Source organism: Hirundo rustica, chromosome 19 (assembly GCF_015227805.2).
Source record: "Hirundo rustica isolate bHirRus1 chromosome 19, bHirRus1.pri.v3, whole genome shotgun sequence".
NCBI lineage: Eukaryota > Metazoa > Chordata > Aves > Passeriformes > Hirundinidae > Hirundo > Hirundo rustica.
The window spans coordinates 1399300-1423700 of NC_053468.1; the positions used below are offsets into that span (position 1 = coordinate 1399300).

General features: G+C 54.1%; 2 protein-coding genes across 8 annotated transcripts in view; one reads left to right on the forward strand and one right to left on the reverse strand.

Annotated features, from left to right (window-relative positions):
* Positions 1–14757, forward strand: part of ACACA (acetyl-CoA carboxylase alpha) — a 100186-nt gene extending 85429 nt beyond the window's left edge. For all 7 annotated transcript variants that reach the window (XM_040082390.2, XM_040082394.2, XM_058423008.1 and 4 more), the window contains 6 exons: positions 1109–1286; positions 1579–1691; positions 7576–7730; positions 8412–8582; positions 12287–12423; positions 12629–14757. In XM_040082390.2, the coding sequence (XP_039938324.1) occupies positions 1109–1286; positions 1579–1691; positions 7576–7730; positions 8412–8582; positions 12287–12423; positions 12629–12755 (881 nt within the window). In that variant the 3' untranslated portion in view covers positions 12756–14757. The remainder of the gene's footprint in view (positions 1–1108; positions 1287–1578; positions 1692–7575; positions 7731–8411; positions 8583–12286; positions 12424–12628) is intronic.
* An 813-nt stretch (positions 14758–15570) lies between these two features.
* AATF (apoptosis antagonizing transcription factor) overlaps positions 15571–24401 on the reverse strand; it is a 38533-nt gene continuing 29702 nt past the window's right edge. Inside the window, exon 12 of the mRNA XM_040082715.2 lies at positions 15571–18384. Within this exon, the coding sequence (XP_039938649.1) occupies positions 18321–18384 (64 nt within the window). The 3' untranslated portion in view covers positions 15571–18320. The remainder of the gene's footprint in view (positions 18385–24401) is intronic.

Here is a 24401-nt window from a genome sequence, read left to right on the forward strand (position 1 = left end):
TGTATTTTGATTTAATACTTCTAGATACAATTATATGTAACAAAATATATATATTCAAGAGTGCCCGTTTCCATTACAAACTGTATCCATTAGAAACTATATCATCTCATAGAAATTCTTCTGCCTTCCCTTTTTCTCTTTTATTTAAATCACCTTTGGGGCTGGTATTTTCAATGTACTGTCTTTACACAGTGGAGTTGTTCTTATTAATTTTGAGCAAAATGCCTTAAACAAATTCTAATGGAGGAAGAGCGGAGTGCTGTTCCCCATCCCTCCCCACACACATTTTTATGAAGATCTGCAAAAGCTCTGCTGCCCTTAGGTGCATTTTATTCTCGTTACATGAGCTGTGAGAGAGGTCCAGGGTGGTAAGTCTGAAATTGGGCAGTACAGATGTACCCAGCCTGATTTCCCAAACTCTGGGAATGCTTGTGGGCCGGGAAATCAGGGATTGATCATCCCCAGGGCAGCTGGTGTGAACTGAGGGCCTGCAACCCTGGCATAGATGCGGTTTCATGGAAAGTGTCCAGACTGGATTTCCAGAGAGGAGATCCCATGGTTGGACTGGTGTGGGAGCATCCTGTAGGCTGCAGAGGGACTTTTCCCAAGGGTGTGGGGTGACAGGACAGGGGGAGCAGCCTGAACCTCGAGGAGGGCAGATTTAGATGGGGTATCAGGGAGAAATTCCTTCCTGTGGGGGTGCTGGCATGGGTTCCCAGGGAACTGTGGCTGCCCCAGCCCTGGAAGAGTCCAAGGTTGGGGCACGGATGAGCTGTGACTCCAGGCTGTGTGTCCTTGTCCCAGCTGTGTGTCCTTGTCCCCAGCTCTGTGTCCTTGTCCCAGCTCTGTCCTTGTCCCCAGCTCTGTCCTTGTCCCAGCTGTGTGTCCCTCCCCAGCCCTGTCTGACCAGCTGTGTGTCCTTGTCCCAGCCGCGTTTCCTTGTCCCCAGCTCTGTGTCCTTGTCCCCAGCCCTGTCTCACCAGCTGTGTGTCCTTGTCCCAGCTGTGTGTCCTTGTCCCAGCTGTGTGTCCTTGTCCCAGCTCTGTCCTTGTCCCAGCCGTGTGTCCCTCCCCAGCCCTGTCTCACCAGCTGTGGTGTCCTTCCCCAGACATGTATGACCAGGTGCTGAAGTTCGGTGCCTACATCGTGGACGGGCTGCGGGAGTACCGGCAGCCCGTGCTGATCTACATCCCGCCGCAGGGCGAGCTGCGCGGCGGCTCCTGGGTGGTCATCGACCCCACCATCAACCCGCGGCACATGGAGATGTACGCGGACAGGGACAGCAGGTACGGACCCCTCTGCCTGCAGTGCCCCCCTGGGCTGCTCCCTGGGGCCCGGGGCAGTTCGTTTCCGTGGGGCTGGGTCCCCGGGTGGAGCCCCGTGTGCGTTTTCAGCCCGGATAATCCGGAGCTAAAAATTCTCCCTTTGCTTCGTCTCCCTCCCCGTTCGTTCTCTTCTCACGCGCTTTCCGGCTGACGTTGAACCGTTCTCGAACCTCTCCAGCTAACGTTGAGCCAGTTTTGTGTCTGGTGAGCTGCAAGTCAGGTGCAAAAAGGGCCTCTCTTTTTCCTTTTGCAGAGGAGGGATCCTGGAGCCGGAGGGGACGGTGGAGATCCGGTTCCGCAGGAAGGACCTGGTGAAGACGATGCGCAGGGTGGACCCGGTGTACATCCGCCTGGCCGAGCGCCTGGGTACGTGGGACACCCTCCCAAAGGGCACTGGGGCGTCTCATCAGAGTCATTGCCGTTTTTATTTCCTGTTGTCTGACGTGGGAAGAAAACCAGATGAGCCCCCTGCACGTGTGTATGTGTGAGATGATGCCCACGCGTGCTCAGCGTGCCCAGGGTGGGGTTTTGAGCTGATTTCTCTTTTCTGTCATATTTTATTGACTGGATCTCACAACACACCCTCGCTGCAGGTGCCTGAGTCTAACTTCCAGCTCAGCTCACTAAAGGTTTGTGGGGCAAACCTTCAGCGGGCGGCGTTTCACGTAACAAAGGGTTTGATCAGAGACATTCTGGGCTGCTGGACTGTCACTGAGTGTCTGGGGTAGTCTGCCGTAATGACGTCCGTGTGCTCTTCAGTTTCAAGGGAATGAGGAATGTTGTCCACGTCTGTGAACGGGGGAGCTGTGCAAGGCTCAGTGCTGGCATGGCCAGGGTTGTGTTATTGCCACTCCGAGTGATCCCAGCGCCTGCTGTACACTCAACATCCCAAAATACAGAGTGTTCAGCAAAATGCACTTATTATCAGATATGTTCTCTCTCAGGGGAATAGGCTCTTTAAATAGTTCTTTACTGGCTGTTACTATAAGAGTATAATCTTACAGAGCCTCCTTTTACCTCCAAAATTGACTACATTTCAGTGGAGGGAGAAGTGTGCCGTGTGGGTATGGCTTGAATTTACAAAGCCTTTTGGGATCCTTCAGGAGGAAAAGTGTTCTGCAAATGACTGATAAATCCTGGCTGTTGCTGCAGTTACATTTTATTATTATTCTTTTTTTAATTTATGGCAAGGCAACAATTTATATACAAAACAACCCTCTCGATAGGCCTCGGGAAGAGAAAAATAACGGGTGAAGGGTGACAGGTACCCTGGGATAGTGGAATGTCCTGTCCATGGCAGGGAGTGGGATGAAATGATCTTTGGAGTCCTTTTCAACTCAAACCGTTCTATTACTCTCTGATTTAAATCCCAGTTTTTAAAGCCTGCAGTTGCAGCAAGGAGGTTATTTTCAGAAAACCTCACTTTTGGCCTCTGTCAGGCTTGACAGTGTCCCTTGAGGAGCAAAGGGGCAGTGACTACCCCAGATCATGGGCACCCAGCTCAGAGTCCCAAAATAAGCTCTGTGGAGGTGTTCAGTGGAGTTCCTCACCGGGCAGGACCCCCAGGTCCCCTTCCCAGGGGTGTCTGTCAGGCAGGGAGAGCAGGAATCTGCAGGGAAGGAGAAATCAGATGTGTGCTTAGGGGAGGGAATGTGCTGAGCACTCAGCTCAGATGAACGGCCCTGCAGGGCAGCGCTGCTGCTGCTGCTGCTGCTGCTGCTGGGAGTGTTTGCCTTCACCTCCCCACACAAACCAAGCCCTGCTGCAGGCAGAGCCCGTGCCTTGGGGATGGATCCGTCCCCAGGAGCGGAGCCACCGGAATGCTGTGGAGAAAGGCTGGAGTGAGGAAATCCTGGAGGGAAGGGGAGCAGAACATCACCTTCACTCACCTCTGTGGCTGCAGGACCATCTGCAGGCCACCCTCGAATCCTGTGGGACTCTGGAAAAAAGCCACAAGGGGAAAGATGGGACAGAGTTTTGTGCCAAAACCCCAGCGCCGTGCGAGGACGCAGGAGCCTGGTCCGGGGTTTTTCCCCTCTCTTCCTCTACAGGGTAATTACTCCCGGCAAACTCCATACACTTTAATTAAAATGACTGCAACACAAGAGCAAGTCACTTACAGCTGTACACAGGCAGAGCTCTAAAAGCTTCAGTCACTGATAAGCATCTCCCTGAGATGGATCCTAATTGCTCCCAGCATCGGGTGATCATTGCTGTTGTTTTGGCACTGATTCCGTACCAGAGCAGGAAAACCAAGATTGCAGGACACACTGAATTGCATAATTTTTTTCTTTTTTTTTTTTTTTTTTTTTGCTGGTTTTCTTTCTGGCCAATTTAAAATTTGTCAAAGTCGGTCTTCTTCTGGATCACTGCCCTTTGATATTTCGCGCACTCCATTTGCCACAAACAAGCCGCAGGGCCGCAGTTCATGCTGACTCCAGCAGAAGCAGAGAAAGCTCCATTTATCTTACACTGCCTGCTGAATTCTTACTCATTAGCTGGGGGTTCACTGCCTCTCTTTAACCCCTGAGTGGCTGTCATCCCTCCCCGGAGCTCGGGGAGCGGCGCCGGGGGATGCTGTGCCGCAAGCCCGCGCTCGGGGAGCGGCAGAGCAGGGGAGGCCGGCAGATAGCGGATCGTTGGACATAAATCTGTTCATTATCAATTCTCCGGCGCCGTTGCCGAGATGTTGATTGGCCCCGTGGTTTATTAAAGTGTCACTCAGAGTCGGGCTGTTCCAGCAGAGGGCAGGGGGAGAGAGGGTGGTGGCCCTTCGCCTGCCCCAGAGCACGTTCCCACGTGGAATTAGGTGTGCAGGGAGCACCCAGAGGTGGAGGAACCGTGCAGGCTGCAAGTTTAAAATGCAGGGATCCGATTTTGTTTATTTATTATTTTAACTAAGTAGGAGTGGAGTGGGAAGAAGCCTCATCCCGCAGATGCTGTGCCTTGTGTCAGAGGTGCAGGGAAATGGGTCAGCAGCGGGGTGGAACGTGAGTGAGGGGAGTGGCAGAATGGCTCCAGGTGCAGCAGGAATGGCTGTTGCATCTCCATGTTTCTTGTAGGTGGCATCCAGTCATCACCTGATGCGTGTTGTGATAGCGGCAGTGTCCTCCTCGCCCATCCTGTGTGCTGGAATGCACCTCTAATTCTATTTATTTCATTTATTTCATCTCCTCGGGCAGTCAGTCTGTGCTGCTGGGGCTCGGCTCACACCTCACTTGGCTAAAGAGCATCCAAAATTGTCTTTAAATTTCCAAATAAGCAGTGAACACTCAAATATTCACCGCTCAGCTCCACTTCAGCACAGCAGATCCTCTCTGAAATTAAGCACTTTGTGGTACAGGACCAGAACTGACCCCCACTGCCAATTTTCAGGAAAACCTGGGAGAAATCACTGCTCTTTTGATCCCATCTCTCACGGGGTGTAGGATGAACACAGGCTGTAACTTTGTTTTGTGGGTGGTGCTGGTTTCAGTAGCTGCTTCCGTGTGCAGGTGCTGCTGCATTTAAATTGGTGTTAATTCACACTCACGAGGCTCCAGGAGCAAGTCCTGCTTTCCCTCAGCTCCTCCCTGGCACTTGGCACCTGGGACATCCTCCCAGGAGGGCTGGGGGTAGGAAATTTTTGGAATTATGTTCCCTGCCACACTTCACCTGCTCAGAAATGAAACCTCAGGAGCAAAGAGCGGGAAGGGCCAGGGTGGGAATCACAGGGATTCTGGACAAGGATATTTGCAGCCTGTGCCACGAGCGTGTGTGACCTTCACTGGCTGTTCATGCTGCACCTTTCTGACATAAATCCTGCTGAATATTTAGTGAAGCAATTACAGCCCGTCTCATTTAAAGAAACAAGAGACAATCCAAAAATGCCTGTCTCTCCAGGGACGTGAGTGCCTCCCTGTGACCTTCCCTCTCCCCTCTGGAGCAGCTCCCTCCAGATGGGCTGGGGGGAGTTTCCTGGGCAGCCTGGACACCTTTGGCATTTCTGCTGCCTTTGCTGAATTTCCTGGAATCCCAGGATGGTTGGGAATGGGAGGAACCCTAAAGCTCATCAGGGACACCTTCCACTGTCCCAGGCTGCTCCAAGCCCCCCAAACCTGGCCTTGGACACTTCCAGGGATCCAGGGGCAGCCACAGCATCTGTGGAGCCTGTGCCAGGGCCTCCCACCCTCACAGGAGAGAAAAAACCGATGTCTGGCACCCGTTTTGCTCAAGGCAGGAGAAGAGCAGGTGCCATTCAGAGGGGAGGCTGTGCTTGCAGGTGTGGAAATGAGGGGGGACCCCAAAGCTGCTGCTGTCCCAGGGCACCTTTTCAACTTGGTTAAGGCAGCTTTGCTACTGATTAAAAAAGAGAGAAGCGTGTAGAACCGGGAGGTGTTGGGGTGCTCCCTGCCGTGGGTGGGCTCTGTTGGGAGCAGAATGAAGACGTTTTCCTGCCCCTTCCCACCCCGGCCCTCTCCGGAGCCACAGAGGCTGCAGAGGAAGCTGCAGTCTGAGAGAAAGGTGACATTTTGTGGCGCTTTGGAGCTGCCTTGGAGCGTGCCCTGTGCTCCCTGCCGGGTTAGGGGGGTCACACGTGTCCTGGTGGTGCCCCAGCTGCGTGCCAGGCTCTCTCCTCATGGAATGGGGCTGTCTCAGAGCGCTGCTCCTTTTGTTTCCCTATTGATCAGCAGCCAATCCATACCTAGAGGTCTATAATGTTCCTATGATTTAAACTTTAACAGTTTCATTAACTGTCAAGTACCTCTAGAGCAAAGGAATCCCATATTTTAACTCCCCTCTCCTTGCCAGGATAAGATTTGTGGAAGGAGATTTCTTTTTCTCCTTCTTTTTTTTTTTTCCTAAAAAAATTTTATTTTGCCTTGAGAAATAAATAAATAAAGCCCAGGCTTTCTGAAAAACCCTGAGGCCTCAAGATCTGACTAGGAAAGAAAGAAAACCATTCCAAGATATTTAATTGTACAGGGGGCTTACGGGATTGATCGAGAGCTTAGCTTTTTACAATAGTCCAGTGAATAAGAAATGCTCCTGACAAACGATCGATGATGGGATAATCACTCTTTATCCCCCCTCCTCATTGTTACCTTCTTTCTTCCAGGAGAACAGGGTTCAGAAGTCAAAAATCTTTATAGACGCTGCTTTTAAATTAAGCAGAAAATAGACATTGACATATTTGTTAATCTCACCTAAATCATTACTGGGCCTGGCTGGGTGGACTCGGTGGCAGGGGCTGGAATTCACCACCAAGGCTGCCTTAAGTGCTTGTGTTGCCATTAAAACCAGGGAGCCTGGGAGTTCAACGTGGACAAATATAGATAATTTTTTATTCTGAAGGTTACAAGGGGAGCTTCTCTTAATTAAAACCTTCTTACTCGCATCTGAAGGGTCGGGTAACATTTGTATTGGTTGGGGCACAGAAAAAAACATTCCTTCCCCGGGAAGGATCTTTGTCTGGAGGGACTGTGGCTTGGAAAAATACAGATTTGGGGTGTGTGAGCGGGCACGGGAGTGCTCAGGCCGCTGGGGAGCTCGGAGCTCTTCCCTTTGCACCAGCAGCCTTGGACTGTGGTGTCAGTGGGAATGAGCCAGGGAAAGAGCAGCAGCAGCAGCCTGCAGGTGCCATCTCAGCTTCCAGCTGTGGCTTGGAGCCTTCCTCAGAACAGAGCAATGTCTGATCTTTGTGCTCAGGAGCCTGTGCTGGAATTTCCTTGCGTGAATTTGCCCGTTTGGGCCCAGTGACGGTGAATTCCAGCCTTGGATTCTGCGCTGGGTGAGGCTCGTCCCTCTCGGGGGTTCTGCAAAGCTCTGCCCGCTGGTTTAAGCTGGGTTTGCTGCCTTGGGGTTGCTGCTGTGGTTGCAGAGCCCCGGGAGTGGGCTCTGGCAGGCAGCAGCATAAGGAGAACCGGCAGTGGTGAGGGTGGTGTGCCGTGCTCCGTGTTTCCTGCTAAATGAACAGCGTGTTGGGACATTATTCTCTTTTAGGAGTAAGTCCCGTAAATGTCACTTAATTGATGGCTTGGATCGTTGGCATTTAAATGGAACAGAGTTTCCATGGTGAAAACACCCTCAGAGCTCTTGCCTGAGTCTCTGTGGCACAAAAATCTGGGCTGGAGCACAGAGCTTTGCTGGGCACTGCCGGGAGCTGATGCTCCGGGCTTCGTCCTTCGGCTTTTCCCAGCTCTGCACTGCCTGGAGCTGCCCCCCGAGCTTTCCCCAGGCTCTGACTGAGCTGGGCTGTGTGTGGTTCCAGGCACCCCCGAGCTGAGCCCGGCTGACAGGAAGGAGCTGGAGGCCAAGCTGAAGGAGCGGGAGGAGTTCCTGATCCCCATGTACCAGCAGGTGGCCATGCAGTTCGCTGACCTGCACGACACCCCCGGCAGGATGCAGGAGAAAGGAGCCATAACCGTGAGTGTCCTGGGGCCTCCTGGGGCTGGGGATGGAGCCAGCGCCTCCCCTGGCCCCGCGCTGCTCCTGGTGACAGCGGTGACAGCCTGGGAACCCCTCGTGGTGACGCCTTGGGGAGGCTGACCTGGAACAGGGCTGGGCAGAGCTGGAGAATAAAGCAGATACTTACTGAAAGGATCCACCTTGGGCAGGACAAGAGCCTGGCTACACCCAAGGTGGGCACAAAATGGGCACAAAATGGACACAAAATGGACATTGGGCCACGAGGTCTCACACTTTTTAAGGTTTTGGTCCATTTGCACATTGGGGTTTAATTGTCCCATTCCATCCCCAGCTTGTGAGGCCCCATCCTTGTTCCTCCCTCCAGCCACCGCTGTTCGTGCTTTTGGGCTGGAAGCTGTCCTTGGTGTGCAGCAGGAACAGGATTTGTTTTGTGTGGCTGCTGTGTGCAGAGAGCTGAGTGACCCTGAGTGTGAGCTCAGAGCTGCGCCTGGGCACCACAGAACATGGAACACGTGAAATTAAACCTGAAGGCATCACTGGGAGCCGCCATCTCCCTCTTGTGCCAGGGGACAGAACAAATCCCAGCCTGGCTTTCCCTTTGGGGTCGAGCTGTGTGTGTCCCTCGGTGCCGCCGCTGTCCCTCACTCCTTTCCCTCTCCCCACCCGTGCCCGGGGCAGGACGTGCTGGACTGGAAAACCTCCCGCACCTTCTTCTACTGGCGGCTGCGGCGGCTGCTGCTGGAGGAGGCGGTGAAGAGGAAGATCCACGACGCCAACCCCGAGCTGACGGACGGGCAGATCCAGGCCATGCTGCGCCGCTGGTTCGTGGAGGTGGAGGGCACTGTCAAGGTCAGTCCTGGCTGCTGGCACCCGGGCTTTGTCCGGGGCAGTGTCCTGATGACCCCAGGGCGCTGTCCTGCTGTCCCCAGGGCATTGTTCTGCTCTCCCCAGGGCATTGTCCCCTGTCCTGCTGTCCCCAGGGCAGTGTCCTTGTGTCCTGCTGTCCCTAGGGCAGTGTCCTGCTGTCCTCAGGGCATTGTCCTGCTGTCCCCATGGCATTGTTCTGCTCTCCCCAGGGCATTGTCCTGCTGTCCCCAGGGCATTGTTCTGCTCTCCCCAGGGCATTGTCCTGCTGTCCCCAGGGCGCTGTCCTGCTGTCCTCAGGGCAGTGTCCTGCTGTCCCCAGGGCATTGTCCTGCTGTCCCCAGGGCATTGTCCTTGTGTCCTGCTGTCCCCAGGGCAGTGTCCTGCTGTCCCCAGGGCATTGTCCTGCTGTCCCCAGGGCGCTGTCCTGCTGTCCCCAGTGCATTGTCCCCTGTCCTGCTGTCCCCAGGGCGCTGTCCTACTGTCCCCAGGGCATTGTCCTGCTGTCCTGCTGTCCCCAGTGCATTGTCCTGCTGTCCCCAGAGCATTGTCCTGCTGTCCCCAGGGCATTGTCCCCTGTCCTGCTGTCCCCAGGCCAGCCTGACCCCCCTTCCCAGTTCTGCCATCCCTTCCTTGGGGTGGACACCGGAGACCACGGGGATTCCTTTTAGAATTGTGCTCAACCTGCACGGGAGGGCAAGCTCGGGAGCTGCTCTCGGGCTGGTTTTGTCACAAACCTCCAATCTCAGTATTTTATTTTAGTTTAGTTTAGTTTTTCTATTTTATTCTATTCTATCTTATTTATTCTATTTTATTCTATTTTTATTGCATCTAATTTTATTTATTTTGCTGAATTTTATGTATTTATTTATTTCCTTTTGCTTTGTTACTATGTTGCTTTATTTACTTTTATTTGTTTAATTTTATTTTACTCTGTAACTTTATTTATTTTACTTTACGTTACTCTATTTTTAAATTTTATTTTACTTTATTTTTCCAAAATTCTATTTTATTCCATTGTTTTATTTTTTAATTCTGGTTTTTGTTTTTTTTTTTTTTCCGTTCCATTTTTAAAGTCCCCAACACGCAGGGGTTCCAGGGAAGGGGGGAACGTTCTCTGGAGGGCAGCAGCCTTTCCAAGGTAGAGCCTGAGCTCTCCAAAAGCAGGCAGCTCGTTAGCTAATACATTACACCAATCAAGGAGAGTTATCTTAAGCCACAATTAATCTGCTCCCTGGCATATGTTGATAGGGAAGCATCATGCTGTTTCTTAATTAAAAGCAAACGGATTAAAAATGATTAATAAGAGTATTAAATATTCTCCTAAACTAAAAGCTTTGGGATTCTTGGGTAAATGGAGCTTTGCACAGGTCTGGGGCTGTGTCGCAGCTTCCCGGGCTGGCTCCTTCCCCCTTCCCTGGAACCGTCCTTTGTGTGCCGGGAACGCTGCTGCGGGGCAGGGGCACGGGCAGGGAGCGGAACCCGGCGAGTTTCCAACCCTGAGAAGGGGAAAAACAATGAAAGAAGCAAAATCTCGAAGTGACATCACCGGGCTGGGACAATCTCGTGTGAAAGGAAATAAAATAATCCTGGGGTTTCTGAAGTGTGCCAGGAGCTGGGACGGGCTCTGAAACCAGAATTCCTCCCTGGCAGTTCCCGGAGCAGCCCCTGGACCCCTGGCAGTGCCCAAGGCCAGGCTGGACAGGGCTGGGAGCAGCCTGGGACAGGGGGAGGTGTCCAAGTCCCTGCAGGAGGGGACAGCCAGGGACAGGGACAGCAGCAGAGGGAACGGCCTCAGGCTGGGCCAGGGGAGGGTGGGATATTGGGAAAATTCCTCCCTGCAAGGGCAGTTCGTCCCTGGAAAGGGCAGTTCCCCCCTGGGCAGGGCAATTCCTCCCTGCAAGGGCAGTTCCTCCATGGAAAGGGCAGTCCCTCCATGGAAAGGGCAATTCCTCCATGGAAAGGACAATTCTTCCCTGGACAGGGCAGTTCCCCCCTGGAAAGGGCAGTTCCTCCATGGAAAGGGCAATTCCTCCATGGAAAGGGCAATTCCTCCATGGAAAGGGCAGTCCCTCCATGGAAAGGGCAATTCCTCCCTGGGCAGGGCAATTCCTCCTTGGAAAGGGCAGTTCCTCCCTGGAAAGGGCAGTTCCCCCCTGGGCAGGGCAATTCCTCCATGGAAAGGGCAATTCCCCCCTGGACAGGGCAATTCCCCCCTGGGCAGGGCAGTTCCCCCCTGGAAAGGGCAATTCCTCCATGGAAAGGGCAATTCCCCCCTGGACAGGGCAATTCCCCCCTGGGCAGGGCAGTTCCCCCCTGGAAAGGGCAATTCCCCCCTGGACAGGGCAGTTCCCCCCTGGGCAGGGCAGTTCCCCCCTGGAAAGGGCAATTCCCCCCTGGACAGGGCAGTTCCCCCCTGGAAAGGGCAATTCCTCCATGGAAAGGGCAATTCCCCCCTGGACAGGGCAGTTCCTCCATGGAAAGGACAATTCCTCCCTGGAAAGGGCAGTTCCCCCCTGGGCAGGGCAATTCCCCCCTGGGCAGGGCAGTTCCTCCCTGGAAAGGGCAGTTCCCCCCTGGGCAGGGCAATTCCCCCCTGGGCAGGGCAATTCCCCCCTTGACAGGGCAGTTCCCCCCTGGGCAGGGCAGTTCCCCCCTGGGCAGGGCTGCCCAGCCCTGGCACAGCTGCCCAGGGCAGTGCTGAGTCCCCTCCCTGGTGGGATTTCCGAGCTCTGTGCGTGTGGCACTGGGGGACAGGGTCAGCGGTGGCCTGGGCAGTGCTGGGGCAATGGTTGGACTCGGTGATCCCAGAGGTTTTCCCAGCCCTGAGGACCCTGTGGCTCCCTGGTTCCGTGCCCCAAAGGCGTGGCAGGCTCCGGCTGCAGCAGGGGTGCCAGGGAGGTGCCAGCGCGGCGTCACCGCCCCCAGCTCATTGTCATTCTGCCTTTGACTTGGTTAGTGATAACAGAGAAGGATAGTGCACCTTTAAATGAGGAGCTTTGTGTTTAATTACCCAAATAAAATGACATAAATATGAATGAGTGCTAATGGCAGTACTTGCTTTTCCGGAAACCATTAACAAAATGATTCTTAAATGATTTGTAAAGAAAATGAGAGGAGAGGAGAGAAGGCTGTTAGGGGCTCACACACTCCTGAGTTATTACACAGCCAACTATCTAGCAAATATCAGGTGAAATGATCTCGTGAAAGGCAAAAAGGGGCTTGTGGTGAAGGCTCCACACGCCCCGTGTGCCCAAGGAGCTGCTTGGCTCCGGGTCAGGGCTCCCAGGATTGCTGGGGCCTCAGGGACAGGCTGGAGGAGATGGGGACTCACAGGTCCCCTGATGATTTAGGGGACAATCCTGGGAGCAGCTGCATCTCAGGTCAGCCAGGTTCCACCAGAACTGGGGGAGCTGATAAACCAGGGAAGCTGGGATTTATCCGGGACAGCTCCCGGGGTTGGTGCAGCTCCTCTGCAGCACTGACCAAGCACCTCCCTGCTCCCTTCCATCACATTTATGGCAGGATGCAAAAGAAATAATGAACCTTCGGCCCTGCGCTGATGGTTAGGTGTGTCTGTGGGGATCCCCGGGCAGGTGTGCCACCCACAGCTGCCGCTCCAGGAGCTGTGGGGCACATCTGGGGGTGGGCAGGGCTGGGGCACGGGCTGAGCTGTGGGCTTTTGGCAGGCCTACCTGTGGGACAGCAACAAGGACCTGGTGGAGTGGCTGGAGAAGCAGCTGACGGAGGAGGAGGGCGTTCGCTCGGTGGTGGAGGAGAACATCAAATACATCTCCAGGGATTACGTGCTCAAGCAGATCCGGAGGTGAGTGCAGGGAGGGGACGTGGGTGGGATCAGGGGTGGCCCCAGAGCTGCTGCCCTGCCCCAGCCAGGGCCACGCGCTCAGGGTTCCGGTCCCTGCGAGGAAAAGTGTCCCGAGGAAGCTCCCGGCTGCTCCCAGGGCTCCTCGCGTTCCAGCCCCTGGAATTCCCACCGGGAGCTGCCTCGCTCACCTCCGGCCCCTTTGCAGCCTGGTGCAGGCCAACCCCGAGGTTGCCATGGATTCCATCGTGCACATGACCCAGCACATCTCCCCCACCCAGCGAGCCGAGGTCGTGCGGATCCTCTCCACGATGGACTCTCCCTCCTCCACGTAAGAGCGTCCGTTCCCGTTCCCAGCCCGCCCCGCCAGGAGGAACCCGGGGCCGGAGCCGGGAGCCGCCCTTGGCGTGCGCGGCAGGAGCGCCGCGGGGACGCTCAGGGAACGCTGCTGCAGGGACACTTTCATTGTTCACATCGGGCTCACCAGAGCCAAAGGACGTGAGGAAAACCTACAAACGCGAGCGCCCGCGGAACTGAGTCCCCGCCGTCCTCCTGTACCTTATTTATTGAGCGGGGCGGGGCTGGGTGCTCCGGTACCGCGAGGCCTTGGCGCGGCAGGGCCCTGCAGGGACGCCTCTGTCCTTCCAGGGACCCCCTGCCCTCCTCTCCTCTCCTCCCCGTGCCCGGCAGCAGCAGCTCCGTGCTGACAAGTGCCAACGTCCCCCCGTCCCCTCTCCGGGGACCCCCGGAGCCCCTGGCTCTGTCGCTGGTGATTTTGTGTCACCGTCTGTCAGTGGTGATTTGATTTGTGTGTCCCACGTCTGTCTCGTCTCGTAGGTAGAGGAAAACCTTTAGCTGCTGTGGCCAGGGCTGGCCCCGTGCCCCCAGGAGGCTCCCGGGCTCCCCAGGGCTACGAAGGTTTTTGGGGGGGGGCAGGATTTTGGGGGCTGAACCCCCCTCGCTTCGCCTTTGTGCCCAATTCCTTTAGAACAGGCTGTGAATTGTGTGAAGGGCCCTTCTGGGACGAGGTACAAGAGACCAAAGTGCAGCTGCTCGGCATTTCTGCTCTCCCTTCCCCGATGTTCTCGGGGTAGCGGATGGGGCAGCCCCACTGTGCTCATCCCTTTCCTGTGGGCAGCTGAGGCGAGGAGGAGAAAGGACAGAGCCAAATCCCCCAGTGGGGTTGGAACTGTAGGAGGAAATCTCAGTCCGAGGATCTGAGGAGAGCTTTCTCTCCATCATCCTGCCCTGCCCCAGAGCTGCCTGTGCTTGGCTGGGGTGGGGCCTCTCTTACCTGGGGATGTGAAAAAATGCCTGGGATCTCATCCCACTGGTCAGGAAGGTTTGGGTGGCAGGTAGGTGCAGGAAGGGTTCCCCCCAGGCTAGCCCAGATCCCCAACTTCTTTGTACGCGTTTTTTTTATGTAAGAGAAGCTCAGAGAAGCCGCAGTGCTGGAGGGAAGCACAGCCCACCCCTCCCACACCGCTCCCGTTACAGAGCTGGGTCCGGGCAGTGCCGGGCTCACCAGTGATGGTCCTGGAAGGATTTCAGATTTCCCAGCCCCTCCTTCAGCGCAGCAGGAAGGGCTGTCTGTCACAAGGACGGTACATCAGAAGGGCTGTTTTTATGAGAGAATGAATCCATGATGCTGCCAGTGCCTCTCAGCTCTCCTTGTTTCCCCCCAAGTGCAATGCAGCCCTTCTGCCTGCGGTGCCAGTGACTGGAGGTGCCAGCCCGGGGCCGCTGCTCCCCTGCCCGTGGCCACCACAGCTCGGCCGCCTGCAGGACTTGGCTTTTTCTTAATAGTTAAGAACCCTAATTTGATTTAAGAGATTTTTTTTTTTTTTTTTTTTTTTTTACCCCCCACTAGAGCCCCCTGAACAAGCCCCAAAGACGCTTTTGCTTACGCCAGGGTGGGCTGCAGCAGGACACACAGACAGAGAATGTGTCAGCCAGGCAGGACCGGGACTGGTGGGGCTCCTCCCCTGGCACCAGGAGTCCCCCGTGGTGTCACCCGAGTCCCTTTCCCAGGACTTGTGCAAAGGGAAGTGTGCCCCTGCCCGCTGTGCCACAGCCTCGTGCAGAGCAGCCCCCCGTGGCAGTGGTGCAGCACCGCCTCAGGCCCCACTGCGTCTGGGGGCAAAGCAGCTCCAGAAAAATCTCCGGGGTGACACCGGGGTCTGGCTCCGGCCCTGGGGGTCTGGGGCTGCTGGGGCGCCGTGGCAGCAGCACCTGAGACGTCCCCAGGTGTGTGGGGGTCACCGGGTGGGGCGGGGTGAGGGAAATGCCCTGGGTACGAACGGTTCTCGCTGGTGCTGAAGTATTTCACTTACCTCAATTTCTTTTAATAAAAAGAATGAATGACAGCTCTCTGGCTGCGAGTGCAATCTGTCACCCCTGCCCCGGGGGAGCCGAGCTTTGCTTGAGGGTTCTGTGGGACCCCTCCAGGTCGGCTGTGCCCTCAGCTGAGCTCCCAGCTCCTCCCACAGCTCTGCTGTCCCCAGGTGTCCCCAGGTGTCCCCAAGCCTGATGGTGCCCACCCCCCATTCCCATCCTCGTCTGTTGTCATCTTTAACACCACAGTGAATGGGACAAACAGGGAAAAGGCCCCCAAAGCCCAGGAACTGCTCCAGGGGCAGGAGAACTTCGGGATCCCCTTCCCAGGGCTGGTACGTGGGCAGGGATGGGGGCACTGGATGATCCTGGAGATCTTCTCCAGCCTCCTTCTGTGCCCTGGGCAGTAGGAGGCTGCAGGGAAGGGCCCAGCAGGACCTTGGTTATAGGATGTCCCTGGGAGCTGATCCACAAACACCCTCTGGAGGTCTCCACGTGAAAGGTGAGATGGAAATCTGCCCACAGGAGCCACCACAGACAGCGCCAGCACTTGATTCCTCAGGTTCCTCAAACCAGAATCACAGCAGTTAAAATTTGGGGGGTGGTGAGGGGACAGACCCTACTGAACTCCAGCATCACATTTAAAACTCTTTAGCCTAAAATATCTCCATATTAAAATACCAAGAAAAGACGTACCAAAGCTGTAAGCTCTCCAAAGCCCAAGATCAAAGTGCCATCATCTTTTAATGTAAACCTTTTGTTGCATCAACAGTCTTAAGAGGGATGAGAGACATCAAAATAAAAACTGAGACAAACTGGGGCTTTGTAGCTGTTTTTTTGTTTTAGTCTCTTCTCTCAATTTGGGCCATGAAATAGGTCAGCTCCATTACTGATCAGCCTTCCCACAAATATTTAAAACAAATTGAATTGCACACCCAATACCCATCACAATTACGCCAGGCACAATAACTAAATTAGCAATTCAACAAAATAATTGGAAATGCGATTCTCTCCATTCCAGAGCCTCCCCCGGGGCTTTGGCCGATCTATGGGGGGAAAACTCTGCTTTACTAATTCTGCAGCTAATTAGAGACACACTTGTAAATGAAGTTGTTTGTCTGAAAGTTGAAATTCTTCGCTGTGGCGGGGTTGGGGGAAGAGGATGAACACAACCCTCTGTCCCTCCCTCCGCACACCCCGGTCCCCAAAACACCTCCGAGTGTTTTGCTAAGGTGTAATGCCTGTTTGTGGAGGTACTAATTAGCAGCTGTATCACGCACTAATAACGAATTAATATTCTGTATGGGGAGGGGAGATGTCACTTGCTGTTAATTGGTGGAAATCGGTGGAAATGGCCCTGGTTCTTTCCGTGTGCCCGTGTCGGGCACCATCCCCCTGGGGCACCGAGGCGCAGAACGCCCTGTCCCTGCTTCCAGGTCAACAATATCACTTTTAAAAATTAAATAAAAGCAGCTACAGCCAGCCCAGGTGGTGAGAATGGTTCTTCCCCCTCCGAATCCCAGGTGTTGCTAGCACAGATATTTCATGGGCACAGCAGAGAGAAAGGAGTGCCCCGGGTGAATATTAACAGCTGCAGCACATTTCGTAAATCTCCGTGAAACATCAAAATAGAAATCACAAAAACTCCCAGCACATCCCCAGGAATCCCCTCTCCCTGTCCCTGCTCTCTGAGGTGCCACCACCACACCAGAGCCTCTGGGCCGCTCCTCGGGGATTGCACTTTTCTTGCGGCACTTCCACATCAGCTACAGCTCCTTTCCCTGCCCTTTTCCTTCCCTCCCAGCAAGGTCGGAGCTGTGTGCCTGGGGCTGGGCTGTCCCCATGTCCCCAGGCCAGGCTGTCCCCATGTCCCCAGATCGGGCTGTCCCGCTGTCCCCAGGCCAGGCTGTCCCTGTGTCCCCGTGTCCCCATGTCCCCGTGTCCCCGGGCCAGGTGGTGGCAGGGATGGGGACGGAGAAGCGGCTGTTGAAACACTGATAAGTGAATCCAAAAGCGGCGCTCGGCCTCTTATCTCCTCTAAACAATCACGTTTAAAGAGCTTCCTATTACCCTTTTAACATTACAGAACTGAAAAAAAAAATAAAATACATTAAAAAAAAAAGCTCCGAGAGGGCTGGAGCTGCGGCTGCAGAGGACACAGGGGTGGCACGGGAGGGTGGCACAGCTGGGACAGCCCAAACCCCCGGGAACCCAGGGGGCTGCGGGGTTGAACCGAGGGGGTTTCAGGCTGCCCATGGCAGAAGCTCAGCTCCCTGCAGGTCCTGAGACTGACGGGGACAGGAGGTGGCACTGCCAGGATCGTCCTGTGGGCCCAGGAGATGGGGAGGCTGTGCCGGAGCAGCCCACGCTGAGCTGAAGCACCTGGCACAGGTGACAAAAATCAGCCTTTCCCTGTGGCCCTGCTCCCACAGCTCCTGGGGGGATTCGCCCGGGATGGGCTCCGCTGGACGTGGGGCATTGAAATCCGAAATCCGGGTGCTTTTCTGCCTGGATCAGAGAGCTGGGGAGGGAAGGAGGGCAGGGAAGGGAAATGGATGCACTCCCCTGGGAGCTGCAGCTCCGCTCCTCTGAGAGGGAGCAGAGATTCCTTCACCCCTGAAAGCCCTGTTCCACCCAAAGCCAATCCTCGGCTGGCCTTCTCTTTCCGAAGGGGGCATGGAGCACACCGGGACGAGCAGCTCACAAACCCCTTCAGCTGGGGTGCCCAAACCGCAGCCAGGGCCAGGCCAGCTCCGTGGGACAGCCACGGCCACCACAGGCATCAGTGACACCAGAGAATCCCCATTTCTGACTGATGGGGATCCCAAATCCCCTTCATGGGCACTTCCTACAAACCCCCACAGCCCTCACAGGACAATCACCTCTGTCCTCCTGCCCGCGGTGTCACGGGCTGCTGGAGACAGCCAGGCCCAGAGTCACGAGCGAGAACTGAGTGTGCAGGACCAGGGCTGGGCTGGAGGAGTCCCCAGGATCCTCCCAGAGCAGCAAAATCCTGGCACATCCCCGTGTCGGGGTCAGCCCACGTCCCTGTGCGTGTTGGACAGCCACGATGTCAGCTGGGAGCTCTGGAGCCTGCACAGGAGCACCTTCCCTCTGTTTTAAGGCCACGTTAATTATGGAAATGACATTTAAATCCTCTTGACTGGTGAAAAAGGAAGTCACGCACTCCCAACACGCAGCCAAGCACCAGAACGGGGCACTGAACCCCCCCAGCCCCCAAATCTCCAAGGTTTTAACCCAACCCTGGGGGGGCCCCGCTGCAGGGGGGGGCTGGATTGTGTCCCACCCCCCACACTGTGCCCAGGCTGCAAAATCAAGGTCAGGAATTGAAAGGGAATAGTTAAAAATGGATTGTCTTTGGGAGGAACAGCTCAGGCTGGGCAGGGGGTGCTTAGCCTCTGACTCAGCAGGGTTTGACGCTCCTTCAGGGGGGATTTTAGGGACAAACCAGAGGCTGGAGAGAGCTGGCTCTGCTCCTGGGCAGCCTGAGGGAGCAGCTGAGGGCAGAACCAGCGGGGAGAACACCGGGAGCTCCATCCCAGATCCTAACTCTGCTCCGGCTCCTCTCCGTTCGTGACTTTTCCAAACAGCGACCGATAAAGCTCCGTCCTGGGGGGAGAAAGGCGGAGAGGGAAAAGTTACTTTTCAAGGTCAAAAAGGAAGCAAAAAGCTGCCACAAACCCCTCCACTCCTTCAGCAGGAAAGGCCTCGTGTAATTAAAAATACATTCGAGAATCTTTATTAATAAATACAGGCAGAGGGGGGAACTTGTGTGAGCCCAGTCCCAGGCGGGACAGAAATGGAAATATTCCAGCCTGGCTGGATATTGGATCTCCAGAGAATGAGGGCTCCTGTAAGTTTGCCCTTTGCAGACAGGCTCTTCAAGTAAGAAAACAAGATTGAATATTTTAATGGGATGTGAGGAGGATTCAATCACACAGCCAACGTGGGGCTGTAATTTGGTTTTCATACATTTTCTTGGACAGCACTTGAAAAACAATGAAAATGACCCAGCAACAAGATTCCAATTAATATCCCATGTGCAGCAATTCTGAGAACAGGAGCAAAATTCCCTTAAAAAAAAAAAAAATTTAAAAAAAAAAAAAAGAAGTGGGCTGGTGTTATTTATCTTTAATTTTAGAACCCGAGAACGGGAACTGGGGGAAAGAAGGGATTCTTGTAAGGAGGGAAAAGCAAGGGAAGAGCTGGAATTTCCCTAAGTGCAGTTCCTAAAGCCTCTTGGCTGCACACGTGGAGGGGTGTTGGGTACACAGGTGGGATTTTCCCTTCCAAGCACAGCAATATTTGGGTTTGGGCCCCGTCCCTGCTTGCAGACACCTCCTGGGGGAGTTCCCTGTCAGCTCCCGAAGGAGGAATTCCATGTTCAACAGCGACGGCAGAAAAAACTCCCCCAGGAAGGGAAGGAAGGAATGCCAGCAGTGCAGGATGGAGGGACAGGGGTTTGTCCTGCCCGCAGGGAAAGCCCCAAACCCTCCTCAAAAACCACCCTAAAGGCATTTGGGAAAATCCAGAGGGGCCTTGCTCCCCTCTCCAGGCTCTCTGGGCCCTTCTCCTTGGCACATTCATTCGTTTTTTCCATCCCCAGGAATGGGAGGGAGATCAAAACCAACATTTTGCATATTTTTGGGGAACCCCATGGGGAGAGCAAAGCTTCTGTGTGTGCCTCATGAACCCCAGAATGCTGCTCTGCCTCGGCCTTTCCCACCGGGGGAGAAGCCAGGAGGAGAATTCCTGGTGGTTTTGTCTTCATTTTTGTGTGTTTGGAGCTCTCCCGTGGGTGCAGGAGTTCAGGGATCGATGCTGAATTTGCTCCAATCCCACAGATTCTAAATAAACAGCCATTTTTCAAGCACGCAGGGCCCGGGGAGATTTCGAGGAAGAATTTGTCTTTGCTGGCAGAGCAACGTTTGCTGGCACTGACACGCTGTGACATGGAAACTCCGGGTTTCTGGGGTCAGGGGGATTCCCTCATCCTCCCAGGAACGGCAAAAGGAACGGGGTGAGGCAAAATCCCAGCGGGTGTGTCTGGATAAGGACCCCGGCAGAGAGAAATCGGGTAACCCCAGCAGCCCCAGAACAGGGCAAATATTTCACCCTGAAAAGAAAATATAAAATAACCCAACCCTTTTTTCCACCCCCCTGTCCTCATCAGCCAGGCTCCCTTTCCGCTCCAGCCTCTCCCCTCAGCAGGATTTAACCATGCAGAGAGTAAAACTCATCAATCCTGCAGGTTTAACCTTGTCTGTGTTTCAATTCACCAGGGTAAGCGCGGATTTTAATACTTTCAGCCCCCTTAAGGCTATGCATAATGAACTCGGATTTTGGTTAAGAAAATATAAAATTTCTCTCCTCCACCCACAGATATTAAACATCAGACTTGAGCCAGCGGGCTGAAACAGCCGGGGCCACCCGGAGCTGGGGGAAAGGTGACTTTAGCACAGGCGGCCTGTGCTGCAATACCCTGGGCAGGTAATTAACACAACTTCCACCTCAGGTACGGCCAGAGCAGGTCGATACAGGGGTCTTCCCTGAATTAAAATTTAACTTACCCTTTATTGCAACCCACAAAAGCAAGTAATGAGCACTAACATTTTTATTTCTTTTAAACCGTCGTTTAGGCCGTAGAGGGGATAATTACCTCTTTCCACTGTAGTAAGGTTTTATCACCCTTAGTGAGGCATTTTCTAATTTAATATTTTTACTGTATTATCATAAAACCTGTTTCTGGAAAAAAAAAAAAAAAAAAAGATCGGGAAGCACACAGCCATTTGCCATAAAACATGTGTGTGTGTAAGTAGCATGGCTTCATTATTTATGCACCTATTCCAGAGGCAGGGGATGGCACCTCCTCACCTGGACACTGCGGCTTCCAGGTCAACAATATCTCTTTTAAAAATTAAATAAAAGCAGCTACAGCCAGCCCAGGTGGTGAGAATGGTTCTCCCCGCTCCGAATCCCAGGTGTTGCTAGCACAGATATTTCATGGGCACAGCAGAGAGAAAGGAGTGCCCCGGGTGAATATTAACAGCTGCAGCACATTTCGGAAATCTCCGTGAAACATCGAAATAGAAATCACAAAAACTCCCAGCGCATCCCCAGGAATCTCCTCTGCCCCCCTGCAGCAGCACCAAATCCTCCGAGGGGAAACCAAACAAGTGCCTGCACGTGGGAGGGGAGCGGTGCTGGGCTCTGTGTAATTATACTCATGTAATTCCTTATATTCATTATATTTCCTTTTTTTTTAAAAAAATATAGTTCTGTAAACCACTCAAAGAACAATATTAAGGGAGAAAATTCGGTTTCTAGAGGGTGGGTTTTTATTAAAATAGCAACAGTGCTCCAGTCACCGCTGTGCTCTTTAGTAAAAATACCCTCCAACCAATTTCGCTGCCTTTTCCCAAGTACCTTTTACTTCTTCTCTTCTTCTACCCAAAAAAAGAAGATAATTTAGAATATGCCACAAGCAGTACTGAAATGAGTACATCCCCCACTCCTACTGCCGTCCTCCACTGGGAACTCTGAATTTTTAATTCAAAAGAGCTGGAAAAGAAGACGGAACATAAACAGCCGTGGAAATCACGGCTCCTGATGGAAACTGAGGTTGGCCGATGGTTTCCTTGGAAAACTTTCTGTCTGTACCAGACTGGCTCAGCTGGCCAGAGCAGGGTGCTGCTCACAGGGTTCAGTCCCTGGATGGATCATGCACTGAGGGATTGGATTGGATCATCCATCTGGGGCTCTCCCAGCTTGGAATATTCTGTGAAATGCTTTTTCCAGGGGTGCGAAATTCAGACCGAAGCGCCCAGCAAGCAGAGCAGGTACCAGGAAGACAAAACAAAGCCGAAGCCTTACATTTCTCAATAAAAATGAGTATTTCTCTTAAAAAATGAAACGAAAGCAAGAGGAATTCCAGGTGAGCTCAGTGCCCAGTGGATTCTTCCCCACTCCAATCCCAGGTTTTGCTGCTCCACACCAGGAAGGCGAAACAGGGTGGAACCATTTATTCCCAGTTCCTACCCAAGGGCTGAACCAGCCCCAGCTCCCAGTGAAATCCCAAAGCCCAGAGGGATGTGCTGTGCATTCCCACAGCCCCAGCACACACTCCCCGCTCCCGCTGGGATCACTGGGACAGCTTCAAGGGGCTGTGGGGCTACTGCAGCCCCAGGAGGCGGCACTCATCCTCCTCCCCAAATTCCAGCCACAAATCCCTGGCCAGAGCCCCCCGTGCCCCCCCAGCTCCTGCATCCCCCTCCTCGCAGGCAGCTCGGGATCGGGCCCTCTGTGCCCCCGCAGATGCTTTTAGCCCCACGGCTTTAAATTACGGGAGGTGACGTGTGACCCCTGCCTTGTCCCCCGAGAGCAGGCACAGGGGGTATAAGTATTTCAGGAAGCCCTAAACACAGGCCCAGCGCACATCTGGAGGGGCTGGATGTGGGGATGGGCTGAGGAGAGGGGGACAGCAGAGAGACGGAGCTCAAGGCACCGTCCCCAAAACCAGCCCTGGCGTTTGTCCCTGCCACCAATTCCAAACCGAGCAGCACTCAGCCCTGAGCCCAGCCCTGAGCCCGGGACACAGACACGCAGCAGAGGTGCAGCTCATCAGCCCGATTTCGGTCCTGGGCCTGTTTTCAGGGGAGCTTCTGCAGCACAGAGGATGCAGAGAACCAGCGAAGCACAGGGAGGTGCAGACACCCCCAGGCTGGCTCCACTGGCCTGTGCTCCAGCAGCTCCCAGCTCCCCAGGAAATCCATCAAATGCCGCCCTGCCAGGCCGCTTTGGGATGGGTGTTTGAGCAGGGCAGGCTCTGGGATGCTGCTGGGGAAGTGCCCTGTGCAGAGGGAACCATTCTTTGTGCTCCTCATATTCCGAGGACGATTTCCCTCTTTCACAGCTTGCCTGTTTTATAACAGATTTGATGCAGGGGAAGACAAATCGTCTCACAAAGGAAAAACGACAAATCATCTCGCAGCCCTTAACAGGTTATTTTTTTTTTTTTTTCCCATTTAAGAGGGAAATTTCCATACCAGAGGCGCCTGTCTTCCTGCCAGGGATGTCAAACATCAGCTGTGTTTGTGGGACAAGGCGATTCCAGCCCAGAGCCACCAGCTGGGTCACACTGAAGCCAGAGCCCCCGCTGCAGCACCAGCCCTTCCCACAGCCCTGGAGGAAGCCACAGGCTGGGGGGGTTGAAATAAAACAAAAATCAGGCACAAAGAGAAGAAATTTCAAGGCCAGGTTGGACAGGGCTTGGAGCAACCCGGGACAGCGGAAGGTGGATGGGCTTTAAGTTCTCCCCCAACCCAACCAGGCTGGGATTCTGGGATTCTGGGATTCTGGGATGCCAAAGCTGCGGTGCCTCAGGACCGACCCAAGCAGGTTTAGTTTCACAGGATAACGTTCTTCCTTTGGTTCCTCCACGTTCCTGCTCCTCTCTTTGTTTCCTAAAGCAGAGCCAAAGCAGGACATCCTCTCCTCCATGCTGAACGAACGTGGAGGCGTCTTCCTCACGCCAACAGGGTCAGGGGGGTTTGTGCCGTGCAGCACAGGAGCTGCTGGCCCAGTTCTTCCCTGAGGAAGGGCTTTGCTTCCTTCCCAGGAGTTCTGTGGTGCTGAACACCCTGGATTGACAATCGCCGAGCCCAAATTCCTCCCTTAATCTGCTCTCGTGGTGTTTTAATACCCCAAGTACAAAGTCAGCCAAGTTAAAGGCTGGTATCTCACCAACCCCTTTTTTTAAGATTTTTTTTTATTAAACTCTTATGTCATCTAAGTAAATTAATCTTTTAATACCAGGATTTCCTGCTATGTACCCCCCTCTGCTTGCAGCAAGGCGCTCTGTGACAAAGCAACGGCACCAGAGGGAGAATGCTGATCGGGAAAGTGCACGGGATGCAAGGGAAAGGCTCTGATCCAAACCTCACTGGCAGCCGGATAATCTGGGCGTTAATTCAGACCCTCAGCAGGCTCCACCCTGCTCTCCTGTGCGCCACAGGATCCCGGAGTCTGGGCACTCATCTCCTGCCCTTGCATGTGGGGTTTAAGGAAGTGTTTCCCACCCCGGGCTGTGGTGACACCGGCGGTGACAGTGACACAGTGCCACCTGAGCCACCTTCCTCCCTCTGATTCGGCTCACAGAGGATGCAAATCCCTCCTGCCCACCGAGGATCCGTGTGCCGAGGCACAAACCAGCCTGGGGAAAACCGGGATCTATTCCCGCAGCTGCAAGCCCCCAGCCGGAATTCCGGCGTGTCCCTGGTGTCCTGCCTGACTCCCCTGCAGGAAAGGCTCCCTCAGGCTCCTGAGGACCACCTTTAATGATGATGTATGGGCGCCCTTCCCCTCGGGGGGCCGCGGGGAGGGGTCGCACGGGTGACACCGCCAGCCTGGGTATCAACAGCGAATTATAAACCATGTCAATCCCAGCTAATGCAAAGCTGTAATCCTCTTTAACAAGAGATCAAATCAGTGCCATGAGTTATGTTCATTCTGTAATCTGATAAGAAATAGAGTGAGCCTCTAATAAAAGAGTAATGAGAGCCCTTAATGATGCTGTTAAAAGGTAGCGCCAGTTAAAATATTGCTGTTGTTCCAGCTGATTAGATCAC